Genomic DNA, 27026 nt, shown 5'->3' with positions numbered 1-27026 from the left:
GATAGCCAGCGAAGATCGAAAATCGAATGCAGCTCATAATAAGGGCCAAAAAGTAATTGCCGAGCATACTTTGTATGGAAGAACCTGTGTGAAAAAAATTGTCAAAAATCAACGCGATTTTCTAACAACTTCAAACTTGCACTTTGTTATACAAAAATTGAATGCGCTATATAACTGCATCTTGGAATTTTTCTTAAAAATCTGACTAGAAGTATCAGATCTTTTTGGATACGAGCGTGTTCACAAGAACCGGTTTGTAACTATTTCTACTGGGAACGAAACACGCATGCCCGGAATCTCTTCACGCTCATTTTACGTATTTCATACAAAATAAATGTACTTTACCAAAACCCAGATAATTTCGACAATTAGTTTTTTTTATTCAAATTCAAATTCAAAAACTGTATACGGTCGTATACAAAGCAGTGATAAGGGTTAAGTGACATTTTGATCGTTTTTGTCTTTTCTTTTTTTATTTAATGATTATAGTTTTTTTTTTAATACAAGTCTAGCACATTACATAACCAGCATGACATAAATCCACGTTTCAAACCTCGTAGAAAATTTATAAAAATTAAACCAACTTTAACAATTACTTTTTATTTAAAATTTTTAAAAAAATTCTAGGTATGCAGTTTTATAGCCCATTAAATTTAAGTTAGTAGAAGTGAAAATTTCAAGCCGCTAGGAAATTTTTTTTTTAATAACATTTTTGGCTGACGGTGCTAGCCACTTTCTTCCATATAAAATGCACTATCCTAAGAAAAAACGTGCGTGAATTGAACCCCCACTTGGCTTCTTATATTTTTTTAATAAAGAATCTTCAATATAGAGCACACTAAAACCTCATTTTCATATAAAAGTTCGTGCGTGTCCCATCCGCGACAAACGTTGTCCCACCCTTGACAGAGGAATTTCGGATTTTTTATAATAAAGGAACATTTTTTTTTATTTAAAAACATCAAGTTCACACAGAAAAGTGAAATAAATTTGCAGAGTTACCGTAAAATATGTCTGCTCCAAAAAGCAGGTCCTTTTTTTGTCCCACCCGTGACAGAAAAAATAAATCAGATTTTTCCCATATAAAAGTAAGTTGGAATTTTTTTCGTATTTGGTAATAACTCATATAATAGTGAATTAGGTATAGATTTATCAAAATGTAGAATTGTTGAGTACTTTATAAATAAATTTAAAAAGAAAGTACATTTTTACTATACAAATGTTCCACCCGTGACGGTGGAGTACCCCATATATATATATATAACAAATTGTATTATTTCATTTACATAACTTGCATATTTACCTCATCTAAAGTTCATTTCATTTAAAGTGCATATGCACATACATACATACTTATATACTGAGTACATTTTAGTTAGCTAATATTTTTCATAACCAATGCTTATGTATGTTTGTCCATACAACTAACCTCGAATGTAATTTTTTCCACACAAAACCCACCACCTACCTACACAGCACATCACTTACGAGCTTGTACGAAAGACCATAAATTCGTTGGTGCTCATCGCAGTCATTATAACGTTTTTGCCGTTTATTGGTTTTGGCGCCTACATCGATGAGAGTGATCCAGAAAATCCGAAATGTTTGCGTTATCGTGATGCAGAAGGTTTCTTGAATAAAACTTACTCGGTGTTGTTTATGCTTTTCGGTGAGTTTTTACTGATTTATTACTTTTAGCTATGCTTATTTGTTTTATATCAAACAAAAACGGCCTCAAGCTCAATAAACATTTTTGAATATAATTGTTTAAAGGCCGTAAATAACAACAACAAATAACCTAAGGACGAGCACACCTAAAAGTTGAACATTCTAAAAATAGAAGTATTAACAAAAACCAACAAAAAAAAAACCACAACAAAATTGTTATCTCATGAAAAGTGGAAAAAGAAACACAGTTTACGTGGCGAACTTAGCTCAGAGGGTAGACCACTTGACTTTGTAATACGAGGTAGAGATGGGCGCGCGATATTGGGACTCACGGTGCTGATTACAAAATGGCCGGGATGGGTGACATCGGGCAGGTCTTTAAAAATTTTGCGGGCGGGACGGGATTAAAATCCTTTCCCGACACTACCGATAAAACCCGTAAACTCCGCAAATTCAGAAAATCTTCCCTGAAAACTTCTTTATGAAATAACTTTTCAGATTTCAGGACCCACGCGACCGGCGGTACAATTCTGAAAAATGACGGGATAGGCGGGCTCGGGACTTAAAAATTTAATTTCGGAATGCGAGGGATCGGAGTTGAAATGTGTGTCCCGTGCCCATCTCTTATCCGAGTGACATATCCCAGTGACGCCGGTTGAAGAAGTCTGATGAGGAGATGTGGTGATCTCCGAAATAGCAGCTATAACTTCTACCTTTGTGTAAATTGTTGTTGTTTTCAATAAAAATGGTTGAATCTAACAGTAACTTAAATACTTTTACGTGCATACTTACTTGTATTACATTTACCATTACATACATACATTTATGTAAGAATACAAAGACAAATTAATTATCAGGCCGTTAGCTCCAGCAGCTATTCGTACCTCGCCATAGTCAGGCGGTGGGACATCGACTCCATCGTCGTCTTTATACTTCTCAACTCACCCTTCGCTTTTGTTTTATTTTTTTACAACATTTTTTTATTATTTTTTGTTTTTGCAGGCACACTTTTGTGCGTCGTAATTGTTGCTTGTAATTTATTTGTGACGCGCGTACTTTGCTTCATCGGACGCACCCGCACGACCAAACGGCACATGCACTACGATCTGGTGAATCGGGAGAAGGGCAGCATCCATCGCATCGAAGGCGAACCAAACAGCGGCTCGTCATTGTATCACCACCACAGCAATAGTGTCACAATGTCAGCAGACGCATCCCCTGATGAGATTAAATTCGCCAAGTTAATGGCTTTCCTCAGTATTTCATTCGTGATCTGTTGGATGCCGCAAATGGTGAGTGAAATGCGTGGCGTGTTCAATTTAATAAACAACCTTTGACCTCAATAAACGAATTTAATTTGAAATTATTTCTCTCTATTTCTAACTGTAGATTGCCATCCCCATGGCGATTTTACCGAATCGTGTACCCAAGGCGCATCCATTCTTCATTTTGGCCGATGTTTTAATGGCACTGCATTTCACCTCCGACCCATATATTTATGTACTTAGTCGCACCAAACACTCCTACATATTGGGCTGCATCAAGCGCTGTCGCTGCGAGCTGCGACGCACGCAAAGCGACCAAAGTCGGCTACGCACCACCGTGGAACAAAATACAACGGACTGTGCGCTGAACTGAGAGTCGGTGCGAAGCGCCCAGTCGACGGGGCGTATACGCATTACGTATTTGTAGAGAAACGAATTTAACCGGTACTATACTTACATACATACAAAATAGTTTATTATCACTTTTGTGAAATACTTACGTTTTTTTTGATTATAGTCCTCCAATATGGACGAAACGAAAAGCATTCCGAAGGATCAAAATTCAAAAATATGTATGTATGTATGTATGAAAGTTTTCAGTGTATTTTGGAAAAAAGAAAACTAAGTTAACTGATTTGCATTTTAACACTAAACCTGTAGAGAGTATGCTGAATACATATGTAAGTATTTCTTCTAGTAGATTAGAAGAAAATGCTGATTATCATATAAATATGTATACATACATACATACATACATAGATATAGTGTATGTATATGTTGGGGAAATGTCGAATATTTAGTTCGTAAGCGTTACGGTAAGGTTTAAGTATGTACTTATGTTTGATTTAAGCACGTTTCCACTGATGGTTGGTGGAAGGTTTAGTGTTTAATGACAAATTAAATTATTGTATTAAAGTTGTACTTAATGATATTTTTGTAATTTGCATATGCATGTATGGATATAATTCATAAATTGTATATAAGAAAAAGTGTTACACATTTGCGAAAATCCATTCAACTCTACCTAAATAACAAACATTTACATATGTACATTACATTAGACTGGTTTGCTTACTTTGGGCAGAGTTTAGGGTGACCAAAAAAATAGCCAAATTGAAATTTCTTACTATTTTTTTTTTATGCCTCGAGTTATTGTTGAAAAGATATTTTTGAGTACCAAATATCCTTCTAAGATAATGCCGACGTACTTAATTCTAATATCTATTTTCTATTTGCAGTCATGGGCCGAGCTTAAAAAAGTGAATACAATGCAAAAAAACCTTTTTTTGTAAAACAAAAAATTTATTTTGTGGCAAGTAATTTAAATATATGTACATATATGTATATAAAAAAGATTCCGACGAATTGATAGCCTCCGCCTTTTTTTGAAGTCGATTAAAAAGGACCTAGGAAGCGAACTAAATTATACTTAGGACAAGTAAACATTAAATATGCGTGTCATATCTGAAATAGTTCCAGCTGCGAGGAGCTGCAAGTGCAGCTTCTATTCTTCATTTTAACCGACTTCAAAAAAGGTTATATCGCTAGCTTAGAAAGAAAAGTTGCTAAGTCCTATTTTAAAAATTTTACAGGAGAGGGAAAAATCTTCCTATAGCCATTTTCTTTAACTATTTCGCAAGACTTTGAAACAAACATTTTGCGCGTTTAAAGCAAAGCAAAACTCCATAAGAATCAGAACGATTCGATATTTATTAAAAGATGTCGTATTATTTTGGCCTTATCGGATTTGTGGTGCTTCTTTTGGACTTACCAAATTTTCCTTTTATTGCTTATGAAGAGGAAAAAATAAACAAGTACCTTTATAATTTTCGAAACGATGCGTATTCAATTTCTCTAGCTTCCTATATCAAAATATGAGTTTTCGTAACAATTGGACTTAGCAACTTTTCACTCTAAGCTAGCGATATGTTTTTTGCTTACAAACTACTTGTTATAGACCTCCTGGAGAATTGGTTTTTATTGTAGTGCTGAAGGAAAAGACTCTGATATGTACATAAAATACATAAATAATATGAATGGAAATGGAAGAGAGTGTAGTCATTAATGACTCGCGAATCTGTTAATCAGATTCAGCATTGAGCCAAAAGTGTACGCTTCTCTGGACAAGATCCTATTTCGATGGCAAACGTCCTGCTTGCTTAACTAAGCACAGCTTTTGTTATATAAAATGTATATAGGTAGAATTGGAAAATTGCATTACATCCCAGAAGATAATTTAGGTAGGCCTTCTTAAGTGAAGCCATTCTAAGAGGCCTACCCAAGAAGGAAAAAGTACTTCCTTGCATGCCTTCTAGAAGGGCTTATCCATTTACAATTTACGCGAATGCATAACTTAATATTATTAAATAAACATTTTAAGTTGCAATAACACACACTTGATATAAACCTAAAGCAAATACTTCAAATATGTATGCATTTTATAAATTAAAGAAGCAACTTTAAAAGATCTCCTCCAAAAGGCCTTCTGAAGCACGTCCTATAAAAGCCCTTCGTGAAGGCCTTCTATGGGTAGCGAAAGAGGAAGGCCTTCAATTTGTGCCACTCCATACAAAAAATAAAGGAATGTTGAGTGGAAAGCCTCTTGATTCTCAGGAAGGCCTTTCGGAAGGGCTTTTAACTCCTGAAATTATCTACTGGGATATCATGCACTTAATTTGGTATGCACGTATTGTAAATGTTTTCATTTTTCATCATGAAATGGAAGAAAAAGGAACTTCATTAGAAATAAAATAAATGCATCTGTTAATTTTCCTCAAAATTTATAAAATTTATTACGTGGAGGCAAAATAGTTTTCTTCCAAATTGAAAAATTTTGGCGTAAACGAGCAGTGAACACCGAATTTCATAAAAAAAATATATATTTGTTTTAAATTTGTGCCTATTTTTCTAGAATTGGGGGGAGATATTTAATATAAACCTTTATGCTTTTATGTTTAAAATCAGCATATACTCTGAATTTCATCAAAATCGGATAAAATTTACCATTTCGGCCCACAGGAGCTGTGAGCGTGCCAGCGCGTCGACCTTTTCCATTTTGCACATTTCTTCATTCCTAAGTGCAAAATAGCGCATATACGAAATTTCATCAAATTCGTAACACGATTACTACTTTTGCTCGCCCCACTGTGCGCCCTGGCATGCTGGCAACTCAGGTTGGTAAGTATGTACAGTATCGGTCATATCTATAGCACGCCATTTCAAAGTGATATTGTGTGCCACATATGCTTATTTACTTATTTTTAAGAATTTTCAATTAAAATACAGTTCTTTCTCTAACAAACCCCATATAAACCCAAGTTTAACAATTTGTAGAAAACTTCAAAAAATGGCCACAAATTTTCACCTAAGTTTCAAACTTTTTTCTCGGAAGTGTTAGAATTTTTTTGAGTACACAGTTTTTTAGCCACTGCAATTTTAGTCTGATAATGTGCAAATTTCAAGTGGCTACGATTACCGTTAATTTTTTAGATTTTTTTTTGTCGCATTGGCTTTCATATAATGGATAAACTCAATTTATTTGTATATGGATGAAAACCACAACACCTTTGGCGAAAAAAATTCACAAAAAATTAACGGTATCTTTTAGTCACTTGAAACTTGCACATTATCAGACTAAAATTGATTGGGCTATAAAACTGTGTATTCAGAAAAATTCAAACACTTCCGAGAAAAAAGTTTGAAATTTAGGTGAAAATTTGTTGCACTTTTTTGAAGTTTTCTACAAATTGTTAAACTTGGGTTTATATGGGGTTTGTTAGAGAAAGAACTGTATTTTAATTGATAATTCTGAAAAATAAATAAATAAACATAAGTTGCACACAATATAACTTTGAAATGGCGTGCTATAGATATGACCGATACTGTATGTAAGTACTCAAGCAAATTTGGAATCGATGGGAGCTTTTTTTTTGTATTTGCCGGGCACAAACTATCAACAACAAGAAGCATTACTTGCTTCCCAGCTATGGCATATGAGTGACAACAATATCCATTATCAATGTCAACACTGGGAAGAAATTTCACTTTTGGCTCTTAGGACTTTAGGACTAAGATTTGTAAGACCCCAAACTTCGCTCAAAGTAGTAAGTAATAAACCTAGTCTAATGTACATGAAAAATACTGATATATGTATGTATGTACATATATTTATATATTTATATTGGGGGTATTCACAACGGTGTCGTAAATGTCGTAAACAGCGTTATCGTTCTGGTATTTTTTTTTTACTTTTTAGAATGAATTCGGTAATTCCGCATTTTTTCAATTTGGTACTTTTTTCTGAGTTTGGTAATTTTTTTTTTAGTTTTGGTAAACACTGGTCGTAAACTTTAAACGGCTAAAAATATATTTAGATGATTCGCTAGATACCATTAAAGTTATATTATGAATTTTCACTCTATAAAAAAACGGGTGATTGTCTTAAACTTTTTTAAACATTTATTTGACCTTTTAAAGCTTAAGACATACGAAAATGCGACACCGTTGTGAATACCCCAATTGTATGTGCTTGGGTAGCCCCACACGACATTTGTTAGCTTGTAAGATATAAATGCATTCTAAATAAATGACAATTTTTAAACGCAAATGAATTTCTGGTAAATAACGCAAACTGAGATTACGCATTTCTTAACATTTAATTTTAGTATTTTTTTGACATTATTATTATATCTTTGAGTGCAGAAAATATATAAATATGTAAATGAACTCACCATTTTGTGTTGATCTCTACATCGAAAATGAAAATATACAACGTTTTTTAAAATAAGTTTGCACCATTTAAAAAAATGGTTCGTATTAATTTCTTTACAGAATAAATATCGGAGATTAAGAAAAAATTCCCTCAAATTCTCTTTCATGTTGAGAAACTTGCAAATTTCTGCACGAACGCAAATTTCCAGGAATATACAAGTTTCCCTGTCAGCTGGTACCCACGGTATCATATCAAAACATTTTTATAGAATTTTTAAAATTCTCGACTCTTTTTGCAATTGCATTCCCATTCCGATTGCGAATACAATTTTTTTTTTCAGCAGAGTTCCTCTCCGCGCTTTCAAACGCAATTGTAACAAAGTACAGAGCCGCAACACCGCCCCCAGTCGCACGCTACACCGTGCGTAATTGAAGCGAGTCAAGGGAAGGAGAATCGAAATATGGAAGTTGTTAAAAAAGTTCAGACATGATAATGTACAATTATGTAATGTCTGATATAAAAGAAAATCTATGGCCCTTATTATGAGCTGCATTCGATTTTCGATCTTCGCTGGCTATCGAAGATCGAAGATCGAAAGTGGAATTCGTATTATGAGCTATGCAAGCGTGTCGAAATTTTCTTTGAGTATCGAATTTTCTGTCGAACAGAATTTTGCTTTCGATGGTGTAGCGAAGTGTTAGAAAATTGTGAAAAGTGTATGATTTTGTATGTTTTCTTACATTTTGGCGGCTAGACATTAATTTTAAACAATTTTTATTAATTTCATGCAGTTCTAACATCTTGAATACTAAACACAAGCTCGAAAGGCTGGTTTTACTTGTGAAAGAAAATCCCAATACTCTGTTGGCACGATCTCTGAGAACAAAATCGTAGCGCTGTTGATAGTTTTAAAATATTTTAAATAGATTTGGCTCACAAACGCCTCTTTAGATGGTGGGAACTTTTTAATGAATCTGTAGACAAATTTCTTAAATATATTTTATATCAAAATATATTCGAAAGACTAATAAACTTAAACTCTCTTAAACATTTGCTACTCCTGGCCAGTTTACTAAGCTCTCATCCTCTGACGAATCGTTGAACCAGAACTCGTTGTAGGTACTCATTTTACCACGTTTTTATAAACTTGCTTTCTTTTTTACTTCATTTTAATTAGAACAAATTTACATAAATATGTATAAGCACACTATTTAGTTTGCTCGATTTGTAAACAAAGCTTCTCAGCGGTGAAAAATATACTATTGTGAACAACCTAAACGAGCGAAATTCACAATAGCGCTATTCTTCATCGAATGAGTGCCATAATACCAAATGCAAATTCGTTCGCTCAGCACTTTCGACCACAGTCGAAAATCGAATGCAAATCATAATAGGGGCCTATAAAACAATTTCTTTGTGTCGAATTTGTGGCCTTTGTCTTTCCCCTAAATCGCCCAAATTACGAACTGTGCGCCGGCAGTCCTTAGGGCAGAGGTGCTGTTGGCAACAAATAAGGCAATTGCTCGGCCGGTTCTGAATTATGCTGCACCTACATATTTGGTCACCGGTGACTGGTTGGAGTCAGTATACGAAGCTCCAAACTTGCCAGAATGTTGCACAGCGACGGAAGCCCTTCTGATGTCACCTGAACACCGCCTGCATTATGAGACATCTATGCTCCTGGCTATGGAGCTCAGCAAGCAATTTCTGGGGCTATTCGAAAACACGGACGCGATCCTCACACCCACAACCATACGATACGACAGAGAAATGCGATGCGACAGGCAAACACTCCTGTGTATTACTTACGATGTGTTTGCGCGAATGCGAATCATTTGTTTTCGCATCGCATTACAGAGTAACCCCCCTGGGTTGTTCCGATTATGTAAAACGACTGTCCTGGAAACGACACCACCAACAGATTTTCAGAACATGCCTGACAGCTTTGAATTTTGGTAAAGGGTTGAATCTGAGAAAACTAACGGAATATGTAAAAAAAAAATGTATTTCTGGAAAGTATCAAATAGGGCCGCCTTTTGATTTGATGGCGACGATATGTAAGTACTTAAATCTCATCTATGAAAGTGAATCTATTGCCAATATTTTTTAGGGCGGTATTATCACTTGCGAAACGAATGATTTTGGCGAAGCGAACGGTTTGGTGAAGCGATTTAAAGGGCAGAGAAGGCATTAAAAGTGTTCGCGATACAAAGAACTTTCACAAGCTGGTAAAAAAGAATACTCTTAATGCATATTTAAGTTGCGTCCGCCAATCCCTTCGCTTCGCCAAATTCATTCGCTTCGCAAGTGATAATACCGCCCTTAAATTATCTATTGTACACTTGGATACACACAATTCCTAGGTAGGTACGCATGTACATATTTCACCGCCGATTTCGGTTTTGTGCCGGACCCAATATCTATTCATATACCAATCAAATAAAGTAAAAACGATCGACTTTTATATTTCGTACATCTAAAGGTTTTTTTTTATTTACCTCTTAAAATATGCTTTTACATTGTATAATGCATAATACAGCAAAAATCCAGTGTACACCGAATTATATACGCTTTCTGCTTGTGATTCAAATCACCTCACACAAGACAATTATTTAAATACTCATTCACGCGATTTGCAAAAAGGCTTGCATGTGCGTCACACTCCTTACATTTTGACAATGAAATTGTTTTAAGTAGCCTTTCGACTGAATTACTGGCTTTTTTGGGTCTCATTTTTTTTCATTTGCTTTGTTTCGAACAATTTGCTGGAAGTTTGCAAATACATATTTTTTTTCTCAAGTTTTCAAGTAAATATTTCTATATTGTTAATAGAAGTTGCAATCAAAGTAATAAGATTGTTAATATTGAATAATGTATAATAATGTATGTATACTTGCATTATGTTTTCAATTTATTTGATCTTGTCAAGTTGCAAAACATATGTACGTTTTCATGTATTATTGTTGGAAAGTATTACAACTAAACTTAAATAGTGGAAATCATTTATTTTGCTCTAGTAATAATTTATGCTCTACATTTTTGTTGTTGACGAAGTTTAAAAGATGTCTCAATGTTGACGAATCTAAATTTCGTCATGTCTACTACACACACAAACTATTTGCTTAGTAGCGATTGTAGCGTCCACGTCCACGGCCGCGCGGTGTTGCCTTTGGCGTTGCGCGAGCTGGAGTTGCCTTTTTGGCGGGCGAGTTGTCAGCTGCGGGGGTTGATGGTGCTGGTGTTGCTGGAGCGGCTTTAGCAGGTGTTTTAACGGGCTCGGGTTTTGGTTGTTCCTTGACTGGCTCTGGCTCGGGTTCTGGCTCAGGTTCGGCTTCGGCCTCAGCCTCAGCTTCGTTCTCTTGTGCTTCCATTTCTTCGTCACCAGCACCTTCCTCTTCAGCGTCAGCACCCTCTCCTTCGCCACCTTCGGCATTATCGTTCATCTCAACATCCTCATCGTCGCCAGTGGCCTCCGATGGATCATACAGCTCACCCTCACCACCCTCAGCAGCTTCACCATTTTCAGTCTTAACTTCAGTGGTTGCTGCAGCCTCAGCCTCTTCCAACTTACGCTTCTTGCGCTCACTCTCCTCTAGAGCAGCAGCTGCGCGCTTCTGAGCAATCTTAGTATCGCTAGACTTCTCATTGATGAATTTCAAGAAGTTGCGGTGGTGAGTGACGGTGCGCGAGTGCACCTCAACTGTCTTCTCTGTATCAAAGAATTTACCGCAAAGAGAGCATTCGAAGCACTCCAATTTGGTGATGAGACCGGAACCCACTGGACGTGTCCAGTTGTATTTGGGCAGACGGTTGTCAACTTCAGTTGGGATCTCATCACCGTCAGCGAAATCCACAATACAATCCTCGGGATCAACTGGCAAAGCGACTTCTTCCTCTTCTTGAGTTTCATTCAATTCGTCCCCCTCTTTGGTTTCATCAGCGCCCTCTTCACCTTCTTTCTTTTCAGCCTCCTCTCCCTCAGCCTCGTCACCGTCGGCGGCTTCTTCACCCTCTTTTTTTACTTCAGTTTCGCCTTCAGCCTTCTTGGCAGCAGGCTTCTTCCTCCTCTTCTGTGGTGGGCGCAAGTCCTTCGATTCCTCCTCTTCTGTATGAATGGTCAGAGTATTACGTTTGCGCTCGCCCACCTTGGTATTCTTTTCAGCGGCCTTCTGCAAGTGATCAGCCGACAACAAATGGGTGTCGTAATCAATGCGAGTAGCAAATTCCTTGTTGCATTCAATACACTTTGGATGAAGGAATTTTTTCAAGCTTAAATGGCCCTCCGACTTGCGATGAGCCGAAATATGGCCATGGAAGTTAAGATCGCACATAGTACAGTATTCCAATTGACGCTGCTTGGTCTTGCCCATGCGCTTCAAACGATCCAATTCAATCGATTTCAGTTGCTCGGCGATCTTGGCCTCCTGACGAATCATATTTGCCTTTAGGCGATAGCTCTCTTCAATGCCCTCGCGCATCATCAAATGAGTACGGCCCTTGATGTGATTCTCAAAAGAGTTGGCGTCCCACATATGCTTCTTACACAGGTGGCAATAGAACATGTCGTTGGGAACGCTGGCATAGGGTGACTCCTTGCTGCTTATTGAGAATTCCGAGATTGAGATGAAAAAGGAAACGTATTAGTTTTAAGTTTGAAAATCTTATTTACTGTTTCATTTATGCAAAAATTAATGGCATAAAATAATATATGAAATAGGGGAAACGCGAATGAAATATGATTTAATTCTAGGAGTGTGTTAAGCTTTTAAGGGCATTAAAAGAATATTTTTTTGACAAAATTTCCACTAAAAATGGCCTCAAGCTCAATAAAATGTTGAATATCTTCTCAATTTTCTTTTTAAATGCTTTACTCTTACTATTTCTCTAAGGTCGTTTCTGATGCAACAAACATCAAAAATGAAGGCAACCAAGACGTAGGTAAAATCGGCTGTTGTAAATTTGAATAAGCGATTATTAAAGTATGGAAGCATAAAGAGATGCGATTGAAAGGAATAGATTTTTTTTTTATATATCTGAGTATATACATAAGTTTGTATATTAGAGCTGTTGGGGGCTACTATTTTCGAGGTCATTATCATCTCTTTTATTTAATCCGAAATTTATATTTAACATACTATTTTTAGAAACTATAAGCATTTAGAAAAGAAAGAAGGAAATAAGATATCGTAAAACCTATGATTTTCGAAAAAATTTTATTGAAATATGTATGTATTTGATAAAAGCTCGTGAAAAGTGCAAAAGTATGATTTTGTACGGTAAATAAGTATACCAATGGCAGCAAAATAGTGCTACAATGCTACAATGTGCTATTCGTCAATCCAGTATAATTGCCATTTTACTATACATACGAAGCGGAGCTCTAGTGCGTAGAGTTTTATAAAATTCACTCGCTAACCCATGGTTTTACATTAAAAGTTTGTAATCTATTTGGTTGCTTTAACACACTCCCAACATACCTTTATACATCATATCGCAACCTAAATTAAAAACAGTCACAACTCTAAAAACCCGAATGTACACAGAAATAGTCCAATAGTATTTTTATTAAGATTTATAACAGGCGTTAGATATACATAGTGAACCAAATAAAAACTGAGACGTGACATTTTAGCAAGTGTTGGCTATTGTTCTTTAGTTTATTCAGTTTATTATTTTTGTATAAAAGCATAGCTGATTAGCTGATTACTTAGCAAACAGGATGATATAAATCCAAATTTCCGACTTTGCGCAAAAACTATAAAAACTCTGCAAAGTTTGACCTATAGCCTACACTCATGGTGCTCTCTTAATTGTTTATCTCTGAACTTTAGTAAGGGCTCATTATTCTACTTTCACCAGAAAGCTTCTTCCTGTTCAATCCAAGTATAATATTGGCTGTTATGATCATAGATCGGTCGTTGAGGTTAAACAATTAGGAGTATACTTTGACTGAAAATGCAACTTTCTCAACTCATATTAATCACGTTAATTCCAAAGCTTATGCTATGCTCGCTTTTGTTCAGCGTAATAGTAGGTCATTTAGGGATCCCTATACCTTGAAGCTTCTGTATGTTACTTTGGTATGATCTAGGTTAGAATATGCGTCCTTCATTTGGCGACCCATCAGTCCGCCTACACAAACCGGATTGAAAGGATGCAAATTTTTCAAATTTGCCTTGCTTTTATTGTATCTCGTTGTCAACTCCTTGGCATAAATTCGTTAAATAGTAGGCGTTCATTCCTCGCTGCCTCTTTTGTGGCTAAAATAGTGGAAGGCACTGTCCATTGCTCTACGCTTTTGGAGAAGTTATCTTTAAATGTTCCGTCTCATAACTTGCGTCGTGTTTCATTATTTTATTTGGGATTTCCGAAATCCAACTATGTGAAATTCTCGCCTCTTTGAGTTAAATGAGCTTTCGGTATATGATCTATCTCTCTCATTTGGAACAGTACGTTGTGTCCTGCTAAATTACTTTAGGTATTATTTATGCTCCTTTGCTTTAGTCAGTAAGGATTTGTATTCCATTTGATTGAATAAATAAATAAATAAATTTTTTTTTTTAATTTCTTAATAAGCATCTGCGTGCCTTTTGCTCCACTAAATTTTCATGGGCTACAAAGCAAAAAATATTGGTCAAACTTTGCAGAATTTTCATAATTTTCAAGAATATTAAACATTAAATAAACTAAAGAAAAATAGCCGAAACTTGCTAAAATGTCGCGTCGCAGTTTTTATTTGGTTCACTGTATAGTCGGCAAACAATTTTATGGGACAAAATACATTTTTAAAAATTTTATTAGTATGTTTTTGATTCAGGGTGCGATACGTATGTACATACATTTCTTCTAAAAACGTATTATAAAATAAGACATGAAGTGATGTTTCTTTCCTATCCAATTCTTCAATGAAAATTATGACCATTAGACAGATTAAATCAGAGACCATAACGATTATAAGAAATAAAATTAAATATTGCTCTAAAATTATTACTGAACACTGGAAAAGTTGTTTTCGTCGCGCGGGACGATTATTTTAAAATGTAAATTATTTTCGTGATCTCATAATTATATGGGACTTTTATTTTTTTTCGTCTCTCGGGATGTTTATTTCAAGACGAAAATGCTTTACGTCTTCTCATAATAATTATATGGGATTTTTATTTTTTTTTTTCGTCTCTCGGGACCTTTATTTCAAGACGGCAATTATTTACTGGATTAAATGAAATAATTGCATATTATTTGCAAATCGCCCTTTTTTGAATAAATGTGGAAATATCACTTCATGCCCGATTTAATTTTTATGCTTTGCATTGTTTGCATATAAAAATATACAGCTCCTGTTCTTCGAATTATGACCGACACACTCTTCTGAATAAATATTTTTCAAGAATTCCCTTTAAAATAAAAAAGCTTTGGGGATGGATAAAGTCAAAGTTAAAAGTTTCAGATCATTTCTTAGAACGTATTCGAAATAGATTTTGTCAGTGCTTTCAATTCAAATCAAATATTTATATTTATATTATTTTGCGATTTGGATCACGATCCATAAAAATTTCGAGCTAAACGTTCAATAAATTGAGCACTTTAAAACCTTGGTTATTTTTAGTGTCATTCGTATTATGACGGAAAATTAGTTTTCTATTTGAGGTTAGCTAAAATAATCGATATGAGATTGAACATCTAATGGAAATACTGAAAAAAATGTCTTCCAAAATATTGAATATTCTCCCAAGTTCTATAAGAATAATGTTTGGAATACGATGATCGTATTTACGATAACAGTGTACATGAACGACTTTTTACCTCGCTTTTATTAGCTTGGGATGATGTAACTATGTAATATTGATGCGCCTAAAAGATGCAGCGATTTCCATTCTCAAGTTACATACCTGATGACAGTACGAATGGAAATTATAAAAGCGAGTTTTTAGTTTTTAAACTATACTTTTTTTACCTATTCACTAAATAGAAAGATTCATTACAGAGAAAGGTGAGCGCTACCGAACAATGACAATGGACTTTTGTTTGTATGAAATCGTTAAAGATAATTATTATGCTTATCATTTAGCAGCGACTGAGGCGCTTGGGAATGAAAATAGATCGCTCGATACAGGGGGAACTTCTTTTTTTGCTGTAGTGACGTTTAAAATAAATAAAAGTTGTTCAGGGAGGCAACGAAATTGGGTGATCGCATAGGCCGCTAAGGGCAGCCTTCGGCAAAATTAATTATTCGAATAATAAAACTGCGAAAAAATTCCTAGTCCGACTCGCCGGCTCTCTTTATACCAGGCGATTTTTGTTGAACACGAAGTGGTTAGATTGGTAATGATACTGGGCGCGAAATAACAATTTTAACAATTGAAAACCTGAAATTGATTTTTTTCTTTAATTAATCAATGACTAAATTCGTAAAATTATCAAAATATGGGCAAAGGTCGCACTTGATTTATACTATCAAAATGGCGATGTAGAATGTGAGCAAACTCAAAGTTGCATTAAGAAAAAGTTAAGTGGCTAAAAAGTTGACTCGCGACCAGTTTTGGTGAAAACGATCAGGTGAATGACAATTTACACAAGCCGGTTTTTGAATTAACTTAAAAGGCGATAATAATAATCACAATGTAAATCCTTAAAAAAAAATTGTTTTAAGTTAAAAACATTTTCCATTTGGCCATAAATCAGTGAACAGGTGCTATATATTTGGCTTAAAGATGCCCTGTAATAAAATACTTCGATGATAGCTAGTAGTATAGGTGGAAAATGCGCGTCGGGTAATAAAAAATAAATAAATTAAAAAACTTTGACGTACAAATAATTAAATAAAGCAAAATCAAATTAAAAATTAAATATGTCCGCTGAAATGGGCAATAAAAGATAGTAGATATATAAATGTAATACAAACAAAAAAGCAATAAATCGCAGTAAATTTCATGATTATTCATCCCACACATTTCCCAAAACCCACATTCCCACCTACAGACTTTTTATCATCATTCAACCACTGTCCTCCGTGTGTCGTATCGTATCGTATTTCGAAACGAATGTGCAATAGTGCACATTGACTTCGTTTTAGGAGAAAATTCTTTCTTGTAAACCCACTCGCGCTTAGCTAATAATAAATAAATGGGATAGAAAGTGGCAATGCTTAAATAGTAAATGTAAATTGGGTTATAGAGGATTCCCCCATTTATATTTTTGCATTAAGAGTTGTCTTAAAATGATGTAGGCTGTTTTTTGTATTGGTTCGAAATTGAAATTGTAGTAAAACTTGTTGAAATTGTTTTTGTCAAAAACGCTTACCTCTCAGTTTTCTTATCGCCAGAAGCGGTATCCTTCTTTTTGTTATTGTTGGCGTTTTTAGCCAAAAGTTTCTTAGCACGATCGAAAGCATTCTGCTTGCGAATTCCGCCAGCGCCTTGTTTTGGAGCTGATTTAGGACCAGCGGCGCCACGGTTTTGAAAACCTCCTTGAACACGGCGATTATTAATGCGATTGCCAGGAGGACCACGATTGACCATCTTTATTTTACAATGTTATGCAATTTTTGTAAATTTTATAATGGATAAATTGAATATGAAATAAATGTGCACACATTTTTTTATATAAAACATGCATGAATCATTTTTGTTTCCCATATTTGGATAGAAACAATTTTATGTGAAAAATTTGGTTCATATTTTCAGTTGCATATAAATGTAGCGTGAGATGGAAACGCACACAATTTGCAAACATTTTTACAAATACATTTCACAGTAGTTTCATATTGCGAACACAAGTTCATTGTACGGTATTTTCGAAGCACAAATCATTTATCATTTCATGTGATCAGTAGCAGCAAAGTGCATATTCACATATTTTGTTTGTAGATATTTTTCGTTCAAGAGTTGTTTATACATATATTTTTTTTTTAATTTTTTGTTTGTTACAATATTGCATGTAAATATTTAAAATAAATGGTAACAACATTTGAATATTCATAGAACACAAGTAACATCAGAACATTTTTTTTTGTTTGTTTAATGAATTTTTTCATAATTGTTATAAATATGTATTTATAAGATGTGTCAGTTCGTTGGCAAAATTGGCAATCAACATTAAATGAGCATTTGAAGTGGACGATTGGTTGTATGGCGGGCAGCAGCAATTGCGTCAACACACATGTGCACAAAGCAGCCGAAAAGGCGTTAATGCGTTAGTGTGTATGACGATACAACATATATTTTTATAATGTGTATTTAATGGATATAATGCAAGCGGTCAAATATAGTCGTTGTTGAAAAGTTTTCATTTCATATATGAAAAATTTTTATGAAATACCCATATCGTTTTGTTTGTTTTGTAAGAAATACACATGCGAGCAGAGCAGCAAAAGTTGGTTGGAAAACGCGGTTCAATTCATAGTTCGTTATTGATGCATAGTTCATTTGCAGATTAATGTTTTCGTTATTTTTTTCATTTGTTAAGAATTTTTAAAATGGTTTTGTTTTTGAAATAAATCATTCGGGTTTTGTTTTTGTTTGGTTTGTTTTAAATCACCAGCATATTTGGATTGCAATAAAGAATCGTTGAAGAAGCACCAGACCAGTGTAAGTCGCAGTTGTAAGCAGTAGAGTAGGCAGATAATCATCGATCGATCGACAGTTGTGATGGGCACCATCATGTTGAAGAGACATCGGTTGCAACATTTACATTCGAACAGTATTTATGCATGATTGGCGGCAGTTATGCGGCATGAATTTGAATTGCGTAAATGCATGAGTGTATGGTTGTTTGGTCGCAGCATTTGCGTTCATGTGCAATGCAAGGTTTTCGATTAGATTATTTATTTTTTTTTTTTTAGGGAAGGAATTAAATGTGTTTTTTCAGGGGATTCGAAAACCAATTGGACACATGCGCGATAACGCATTTAAAACGCAAGCAATGCCAAAACATCAATAACAACAGCATACGCATTATCAAAACGTCAACAATAACCGCATTTGTTTTTGAAGTTGCAACATTTTTGGATCACAATCGATTCGCAGCAGATGGAACATTTGAACAAATTAGAGGTTCAGTTCAGTGCGATTTAGGGTTTTGTTTTTGTATATATACGGAGAAGAGAATAAAAGAAAGTAAACAATTGCTAATTAGAAACTTGGAATTTTCCAGCGCATATAGTACAACAAAGTGTTTTGTTTGTTAACTCTTAAAATTATAAAATATACATTTTATGAAATAATTGTTCGATTAGAAATACGCTGTTTGACAGTAGCTTATAGTTACAAAAATTGGAGAAACTAAAACTGCTAAAAGTATTTGGCTTTGCATTTCGCATTGTATTACGTACAATTTTTGTATTAGAGCTAAGTGTGATTTCTTTTTACTTTAGACATATGTATGCGTTACATTGAAATAACATAAGAAATAATTAGTGGTACTGTTTGAAAAAAATTGTGCACTTTATTATAAAGTAATTTGGTCTCCTCTCTCATAATATAAAAATTTAGCATTATAAATGGACAAATGCCTTTTACTTGAAAGCCTCCAATGCACAATCCTTTTACAATAGTTCAATTTTAGTTTCGCATTTTGAAAAGGAAGAAAATATATATATACATACTAACAAGGTTACATATTATGATTTAGAATAAAGGTTACTTTTTGTTTCACGTTTTTTTTTTGTTTGTTTTACAAGTTCCATAATTAAATTTCATAATGAAAGATGTTGTATATATTTCAAGCATAAAAAAATATCAATTCATACCGTATGCGTGATTAAAGTTGGTAGCGTGGATTTTAATAAACGTCTTTCAGTTTTACCTTTAATACTGGAACCCAAAAATATATATACATATGTATAAGAAAGCGTTCATGTTTGGTATTAAGAAAATTCTATGAATTTACTATTCGAATCATTTATCAAACGCAAACTTCGCATAACTAGCTTGTTTTAACTTAAACAGTCTAAAAGATGTGGCAACAAATTGCTTCAACAATTATTTTAGAAAAAAGTAATGTAAATTCTTTAAACAAAATAGGAGGAACAATCTGGCGTATTGCGAACTGAAGTTTGCTTCCAACAGACCCTCAAAAAAAGTTTCGAGTATTTCCAGCAAATTTGTTCAATGTTCATATTGGCGGAATGAATTAATCGAGAATATGGTCCAAAGCCTTACTGGCTTACTTCACAATGTGGAAACATCACACCAAGCATCATTTCGTAGAGTTCCCAAATTTTATGGGTTTTTGGTGATAAAATGATAGTAGGGAAAAACGGACAGATAACGAAATATGTAAATTTTAAGTGAAGGGAACTTTTACTGATTTAAAAAGTATTCCAACCATAGGAAGTTCAAATTAGTTTTGATATCTCTTTTTTTCCTTCGTGACTATTTTAAAATATATTCTTCTCTCTCGATGCATTCATGATGGGTAAATTGAAACAATCTCCTAACGTTTTCGTTACTTTCCCGATAATCGAACGGATCGTAAATATTGCCGTTTTCATCGTTCCCACGACAGTCTACGCAACCGGAACGACCCAGATTTATATCTGGCCAAGGACTGTCACTCGAGCAACACTCCCCAAAAAGTCTTTGGGGAATTTGTATGCTGCTACAACAACAACAACATTGTCGTTTTCATCGATTTCTCGATAGCGAGACGGATCGAAATAACTTCCGACTGAGATGCGATTTCACTATCAAAAACACTTCACACAAACTTTTGAAAACGTAGGACGAGACCGAGAACTCTGCTGCCACAAACTGAAGGACAGGTAGTAGTTTTACGATAATTTTTCGGAACCAGTTCTCGATAGTTGTGTACGCGAAAGTGTTAGCAAAATTTCTAAAACAGATATATTCTCGTGCCGTTGGTCGGGTGGGTTGTGATAATTTCCACGAAGATTTAATTTTTTTTTTTACGGTACAGCAACGCTTATGTATCTTTGTACTTTGTAGATTTGTAGGTTTGTGCATTTTTAGCTGAATTGGGCATAAAAAACCGACTTTTAACATATCGTCGTTTAAAGTGCAAAACCGCGCATCAACAAAATGCAAAACCGCGTATCAGCGAAATGCAAAACCGCGTATGTGACATTGTAGAAATTATCTTCTAGAGTGTAAAAACACTCATATTTCAAAATGGATCTCTTTTTTATAAAGCAATCGCATTTCTGGCTAGTATATTTCAGGACGAATGCATAAGGATTGAGCCAAGAGCTTGTGTGAGCAAATCCAATTTTTGGCAGCCAATGTCAGTTACGCGGTTTTGCAGAATGACGATAGGGGGTTTTGTACTTTAAACGACATATGTATATCGACAGTTTTATACCAGTCCAAAGGATATTGTGAAAAATTTAAGCGGCGAAAATTTGTATTGACCCGAAATGGTTCGCTTTATCATGAATATGGAACGATTTCGGGTGAAGGACATTTCACATAGAAATATCGAAGTTGGGATAAAAACTGTCAATGCTATAAAATTTCAGTAAACACTTTAGAACGTACATTAGAGTATTTTTTGTAATTTGTGAAATTTTATCAATTGTTTTGCGGTATCATCTCTGCGAGTGGCAGTTATTTCACCGGGGAATACGGCATATGATAGGGTGAAAAAGATTCGAAGTGAACTACTTAGCTTGGCGAATATTGAACATAAATAGATGGACTGCATGGCCGAAATGTGAATCAGTCGTGTTTTCACCTATGTACATACATATATGAATAGAAATGCCAAGAAATTGGAGTGAAAACCAACTTTCATACAGAGCAAAACAAAGCTTGAAATGTGATCCGGCATTATTCGTTTTGAACTGGCAAAACAACTAATTGAATGCATAAATTATGCATATGCGAAGATATTTTTAAATTTCTCGAATCATATACTTAGTCAAGGACTGCCACTCCGGCAGCACTTGCACAACTATTTGACGAATTTTTAAGCAGTCACAATTACAACAATGCTTGGGTTCAATTCTGACTTTACCAACGAACCTATTGAAATTTCCAAAAGTATCAGCTTTTATCACGCATACGACATAAATTTACAAGCAATACTGCTTTTACTGTTAACCAGTTGCAGACTGCATCGACGTAAAAAAAACTAAAAATTGTAAAAGGATAACTTGAAACTTAAATTGTAATATAAATACATAAAAAATCATATACATACCGGTCCGCCGCGTTGATTGCGATTGCCCATACCGCCTCCACCGCCGCGTGGCAGATCCAACAAGGAAGGTGGATTTTGGTTTCTGAACAAATTGTTTAAGAGATTATTAGCCAAATTAATGGCCTGAGCGTTCATGCCTTGGCCACCGCCGCCTTGGCGCATATTGCCACCACCAAAATTACCTCCGGCATTTGGTGTATCCCAAGGCGACATGTTCATGTTTCCCATGCGGTTTGCACCCATTGGGCCCCCACCATAGTTGTTACCGCCGAAGTTTCGGTTGCGGTTTTGGTTGCCACGGAATGCCATTTTCTTATTATTGCTATAATTTACTTGCTTAACACTATTTAAAAGATAATAAAAAAATTAAATTAGTTAATGAGATCATTTAGTTAAAACATATTTATATTGTTAAATAGGCGTTATACATAAACTAAAATGTGGAACACTGCGTGTGCTGCATAAACAACTACTTCATACCTTGGAGACATTTGGGTTTACAAAATTTTTAATTTAGAAGGCCAAAAGTTGACAGACTAATCAATAAAGCACACACACACAAAATCAACTAATATAGGCGGAAAAGCGAGTATGTACTTTATTATTTTAAGATTCAGAGGACTATCTTAATTCAATCTTTGCAAATTATCTGAAAAACAAAGAGAATAGCAGACATATACCATAAAATACGTGCAGTAAAAGTTGAATAATTGTTTAAGGTATAATTTAAAAAGGTAAATTTTGAAAAGGTATTCAAAATATGTTAGTAGAAAGCGACTAAAATGCATGATTTTAATTAATTTGACAAATTTACAACACGTGAACTTATAGAAAATTTCCAGATTTTTGTGTGTACATCAAGTTTCTGCGCGAACAAGTCCACAGCAGAACGGCAAAATGTTATACCAACAAAAGCCTGCGAACGAAGAAAAACTCGTTCGCCCGTTGAATGTTGCTGATGATCGAATATTCGTTCGGCGATGGAAGAAAACAAAGGCAAAACAGATAAAAAAAAAAAAAAGCTTTTAACTAAAAAGGTGTGAATAACCTCATTTTCAATTCATCACGTTTTAAATAGTTGACATACATACAAAGTGGTGATAGTTTTATAAAATGTATTTAAATACAAAGACCGGCCGGTATGCAAAAGGAAGTTCCGCGAATGCATGTTTTTTCTAGAAACTTACAAATATACATCGCCAAACCTACCGGCTGACTCACGCCAATAACAGATTTGATAGAATTTAAGCACGAACTCGTTAAACAAGTAAAAATGTATACACACACAATTCGAAACGATTGAAAATCGAGGGACGAGCAAAGACAAAATGCGAATGGCAAAACAAGATGGCGCCTCATTTTTCACTTTTCTGACAAATTTCTTCTAGGGCTAGTTTCTCCAACTCAACTAACTTAGTTTAGCAAATTTTTGCACTTACGTCAAGAATAAGCTGATTAAAACGTATGCTAAGTTTTGGCTTAGCCTAGATGGTGAAAATGAACCAAGTCTAAATCATGGCTAAACTAAGTTGAATTGGAGAAACCAGCTCCTAAAGTACCTCTTGGCTTGAATTTGCAATGAAAACAATGGAACTTTAGTGTTTCTACAGAAAAGTATATAGTATAAAAATCCTCGTTTAAACTCGCCACTCAACGAAGTTGAAATTTTAAGGTAATGCAGACTGTACATACTTTTATCGCCATGTGCAGGCCACAATTTTTTCCCGCATGTAAAATTTATAATTTCTTTATGTAACAATTCTAGACAACGCCGATAAAATTAGTGCATATATTTCAACTTATGTATCGAGGAAAAATCAATAATTACACAAGAACATATATGTACACATATAGAAATGTGTATCTATACTAAGAACCCAAGCCAGGTAATAAATTAAATAAAATTAAAAATCATGCTAAATTTGATGATTTTACTTACCTTCTGTCGAAGATTCTACTTTCACAGTAATATTTTATGATACAATTGTAATTTTTACACTTTTCTCAAGTGAAAAAAATTAAAGATGGCGACGGTGTGATTTTTCTATATGAACAATACCGCGCCCACAATCTACACGTACTACACCAGCAACGAACGAAGAACGAATGAACGAACGACGGCAAATGGAAAAGATGAAAGATGACAGAAAAGAAACGAGCGAGTAAACTACTGGAGTTGCCAGACTAATCGATTTAATTAATAATCAAAATTTATCGGCCGTCTTCCCGTGGTGGGAAATCTCCCTTAGGGCACTGTCACACGGTCAGTATTTATTGACGTGATCCAAGTATCACGCTTTTTATTGACGGTGTACCATGCAGTATTGATGGATCGTGATCCATATCGCAAAATTTCCAAAAATTTTTAAATCTGGATCGCGGATCGCAATATTGTCAATAAAGTACAATGTCAGTACATCTTGTACTCTCATAATACGAACATCGAAAACGTGTTCGCTATGCCTTCGTTCTCGTTGCTTAAAACCTTTCAAAACAAATTGAAAAAAAATTTAATTAACATTTGAAATTTTCAAATAATTGTGGAATGCTTTATCTGTAAATTCATAATAAGCGTTCAGCACAAAAATTATGCAAATACTGGCGCAATAAATATTGAACATGTAGCATTCGTGCGCTATCCATCAATCCATCAATATAGATCGCGATCCAAATATCGTGATAATTACTGACCGTGTGACAGAGCCCATATACAATTTGCGCATGCCGGATTTTTGCGAAACGTCAACGCGATAGAGAGCTACTCGTTACTTTTAAAACTAAATACGGTGGCACGAATACATTGACGCTGCCATACCTACTATTTTCAACGTGCAACTATTGCCCGCTTGATGTCGCCCTGGAAAGTAAAAAGCAATTCATATCGTCGTTCGATGTGATTCGATTTTCTTTGAAAATTAGATTTTAATCTAAAAAGAATTGAGGAATTAAATTCAGTCTATACTTTCATACACGGTTGCCACTTCATCAAACCATAATATACAAGTAAAAAGGTCCAAAATAAAACAAAATGTATCTACCATTTTTGCCGTCCAACAAAAATATATACAATGACTCAAACAAGTGACCGCGTGTTTATTTTTTGATAATCGTAACGCTTTTCGAAATTTTTTATTTATTTTTGTTATTTTTCTATAAAAATACCGTTCATGCTTTTACCGAAACCAAATAAGCAGTTCCAAACTTTATACAAAATTTAGGAAAATTCGACAAATTTTCATCAAAAGCGCAATTTTTAATCTGAATTTTAGAACATTTTTGGGTATGCAGTTTATAGCCCATACAATATTAGCTTAGGCAAAGGCAAGCATCAAAGGCTTAAAAGCCCGTTGATTTTTGAGAATTTTTGTACTTTTTTCCATATAAGCATAAATTCCTTATGAAATTAAATGCGTTAGACCGTAAGCAACAAAATTTCGAAAAATCAACGCCAGTTTTTGTAAATTGCACTTGTTATATATAAAAAAAAAAAACACTGCAAAAGCAGCCTCCAAACAAAAATCAACGCGATTTTTAAGGCGGTTGAAACTTGCACTTCATTAGACTAAACTAGTATGGGCTACGAAACTGCATACCCAAAAATGTTATAAAGATTCAGATCAAAATGTTTAAATTTCGATGAAAATTTGTCGGATTTTCCTAAATTTTGTATAAACTAACAAAAAAGGGCCAAAGGCCCAAACGAAGAATAATGGCCTATATTTGGTACAATTGTACCAAAGTGACAACCGTGCTTACATACATATGTAGAAAATAACAATTCAAACTGTTCTGAAAATACATTTGCCAATATCGCCGTTCTGCGAAACCGCGTAACTGACATTTTTTTTGCCAAAAATTAGATTTGCTCACACAAGCTCTTGGCTCAATGCAATTGCTTTATAAAAAAGAGAACCATTTTTAAATATGAGTGTTTTTACACTCTAAAAAAAAAAATTATGCAACCTCAAATACGCGGTTTTGCATTTTGTTCATACGCGGTTTTGCTCTTTAAACGACGATATGTAAGTCTATATTTACTTCTGCTTAATTAGATTAAAACGACAACAAGTTGCTCCTAGTTGAAGTTTATTTTTTATTAACAGCAAAATTACAATTCAATTCTTTGTTGAGTTTGCTTAGATTATTTTCTTGAAAATGTTCGTACATAATTTTGTCTTTTTTTTGCATCTTCTCGAGAAAAAAATTTTTTTCGTATTTATGAAAGCCATTTTTTTAATATTTTTTATGTGTATGGATGTACACGTATACATATGTACATATATATGTAAGTCTGTGAAATCATGAATATGTATCTACATATGTACATATGTATATACATGCGTATGCTTATGTTAATGTTTGTACATAAGAATGACCCCGAAATATAGCCACATTTAATCATTAACATATGTACATACATACATACATATTCCTTATTGTATAATCTCTTGCACTTTAATTTTTTTTTTTAATTTATCGAAATACAGCAAACATCTTTCACAAACGGATTGAAAAACACACATCTATACTTAACTACTCGTTATATGTACTTACATATGTATTTTTATTGCATTCAAGCATTAGCGCACACAAGGGGTGGGTTTTGGGGTTCAAACCCCCCCCTAAAGCTAATAACCTCAAATACAAACTGTATCTTAAAGCTAAGAATCCAGCTCTCCAGGAAATTATAAGAAATATTTATTATAATTTCTGTTGCCTGAAAAAGCGCTTTGCTTTTGCTGTAAATTTCTATGAGGAAATAAATATCGATGGCTGAGTGGAAGATCGACCTATCTCGGCAGCCAGTTCGAAAACGCTCTATCTCAAAAAAATTTTCAAGAACGCCCTACTTCAGAATTTAATTGAAAAACACCTCATCTCAAAATTCGGTTCAAAAACGCCCTATCTCACTTCAAAATGTATTGAAAATATGCTGATATAGGGCGTTTTTGAATCGAAAGTTGAGATAGGGCGTTTTTGAAACGAGTTCTGAAATAGGGCGTTCTTGAAAAGTTTTTTGAGATAGAGCGTTTTCGAACTGGCTGCCGAGATAGGTCGATCTTCCACTCAGCCATCGATATACGAGCATTTTTTTCTTGAGAGCTGCAAACTGATTTAAGAAATTTTGGTATAAGAAAATTTCTTTTCCATTTCTCGTCCGTCGTTTTATATGAATTTTTAGGGCTGTGCGATTATTCGATTACTCGAGCAAGTTGGTTAATCAG

General features: G+C 34.5%; 3 protein-coding genes across 3 annotated transcripts in view; 1 reads left to right on the top strand and 2 right to left on the bottom strand.

Annotated features, from left to right (window-relative positions):
* LOC118747292 (integral membrane protein GPR155-like) overlaps positions 1–27026 on the bottom strand; it is a 346226-nt gene that overhangs the window by 305423 nt on the left and 13777 nt on the right. The window lies entirely within an intron of this gene.
* On the top strand, positions 1441–4276 carry LOC118746983 (the record flags this gene model as incomplete). The annotated part of the gene is made up of 3 exons (XM_036480977.1): positions 1441–1669; positions 2671–2960; positions 3058–4276. Coding segments are annotated over 3 exons (768 nt in total), but the record flags the coding sequence as incomplete, so codon positions are not given.
* LOC118747293 (zinc finger protein on ecdysone puffs) lies at positions 10104–23907 on the bottom strand (the record flags this gene model as incomplete). The annotated part of the gene is given in 4 exon segments (XM_036481296.1): positions 10104–12240; positions 16945–17162; positions 21802–22144; positions 23741–23907. Coding segments are annotated over 3 exon segments (2001 nt in total). The 3' UTR covers positions 10104–10766.

The sequence above is a fragment of the Rhagoletis pomonella genome, unplaced genomic scaffold (assembly GCF_013731165.1).
Source record: "Rhagoletis pomonella isolate Grant_MI unplaced genomic scaffold, Rhpom_1.0 Rhpom_scaffold_00011, whole genome shotgun sequence".
Lineage (NCBI taxonomy): Eukaryota > Metazoa > Arthropoda > Insecta > Diptera > Tephritidae > Rhagoletis > Rhagoletis pomonella.
This window is presented reverse-complemented; position numbering and strand designations above follow the sequence as displayed.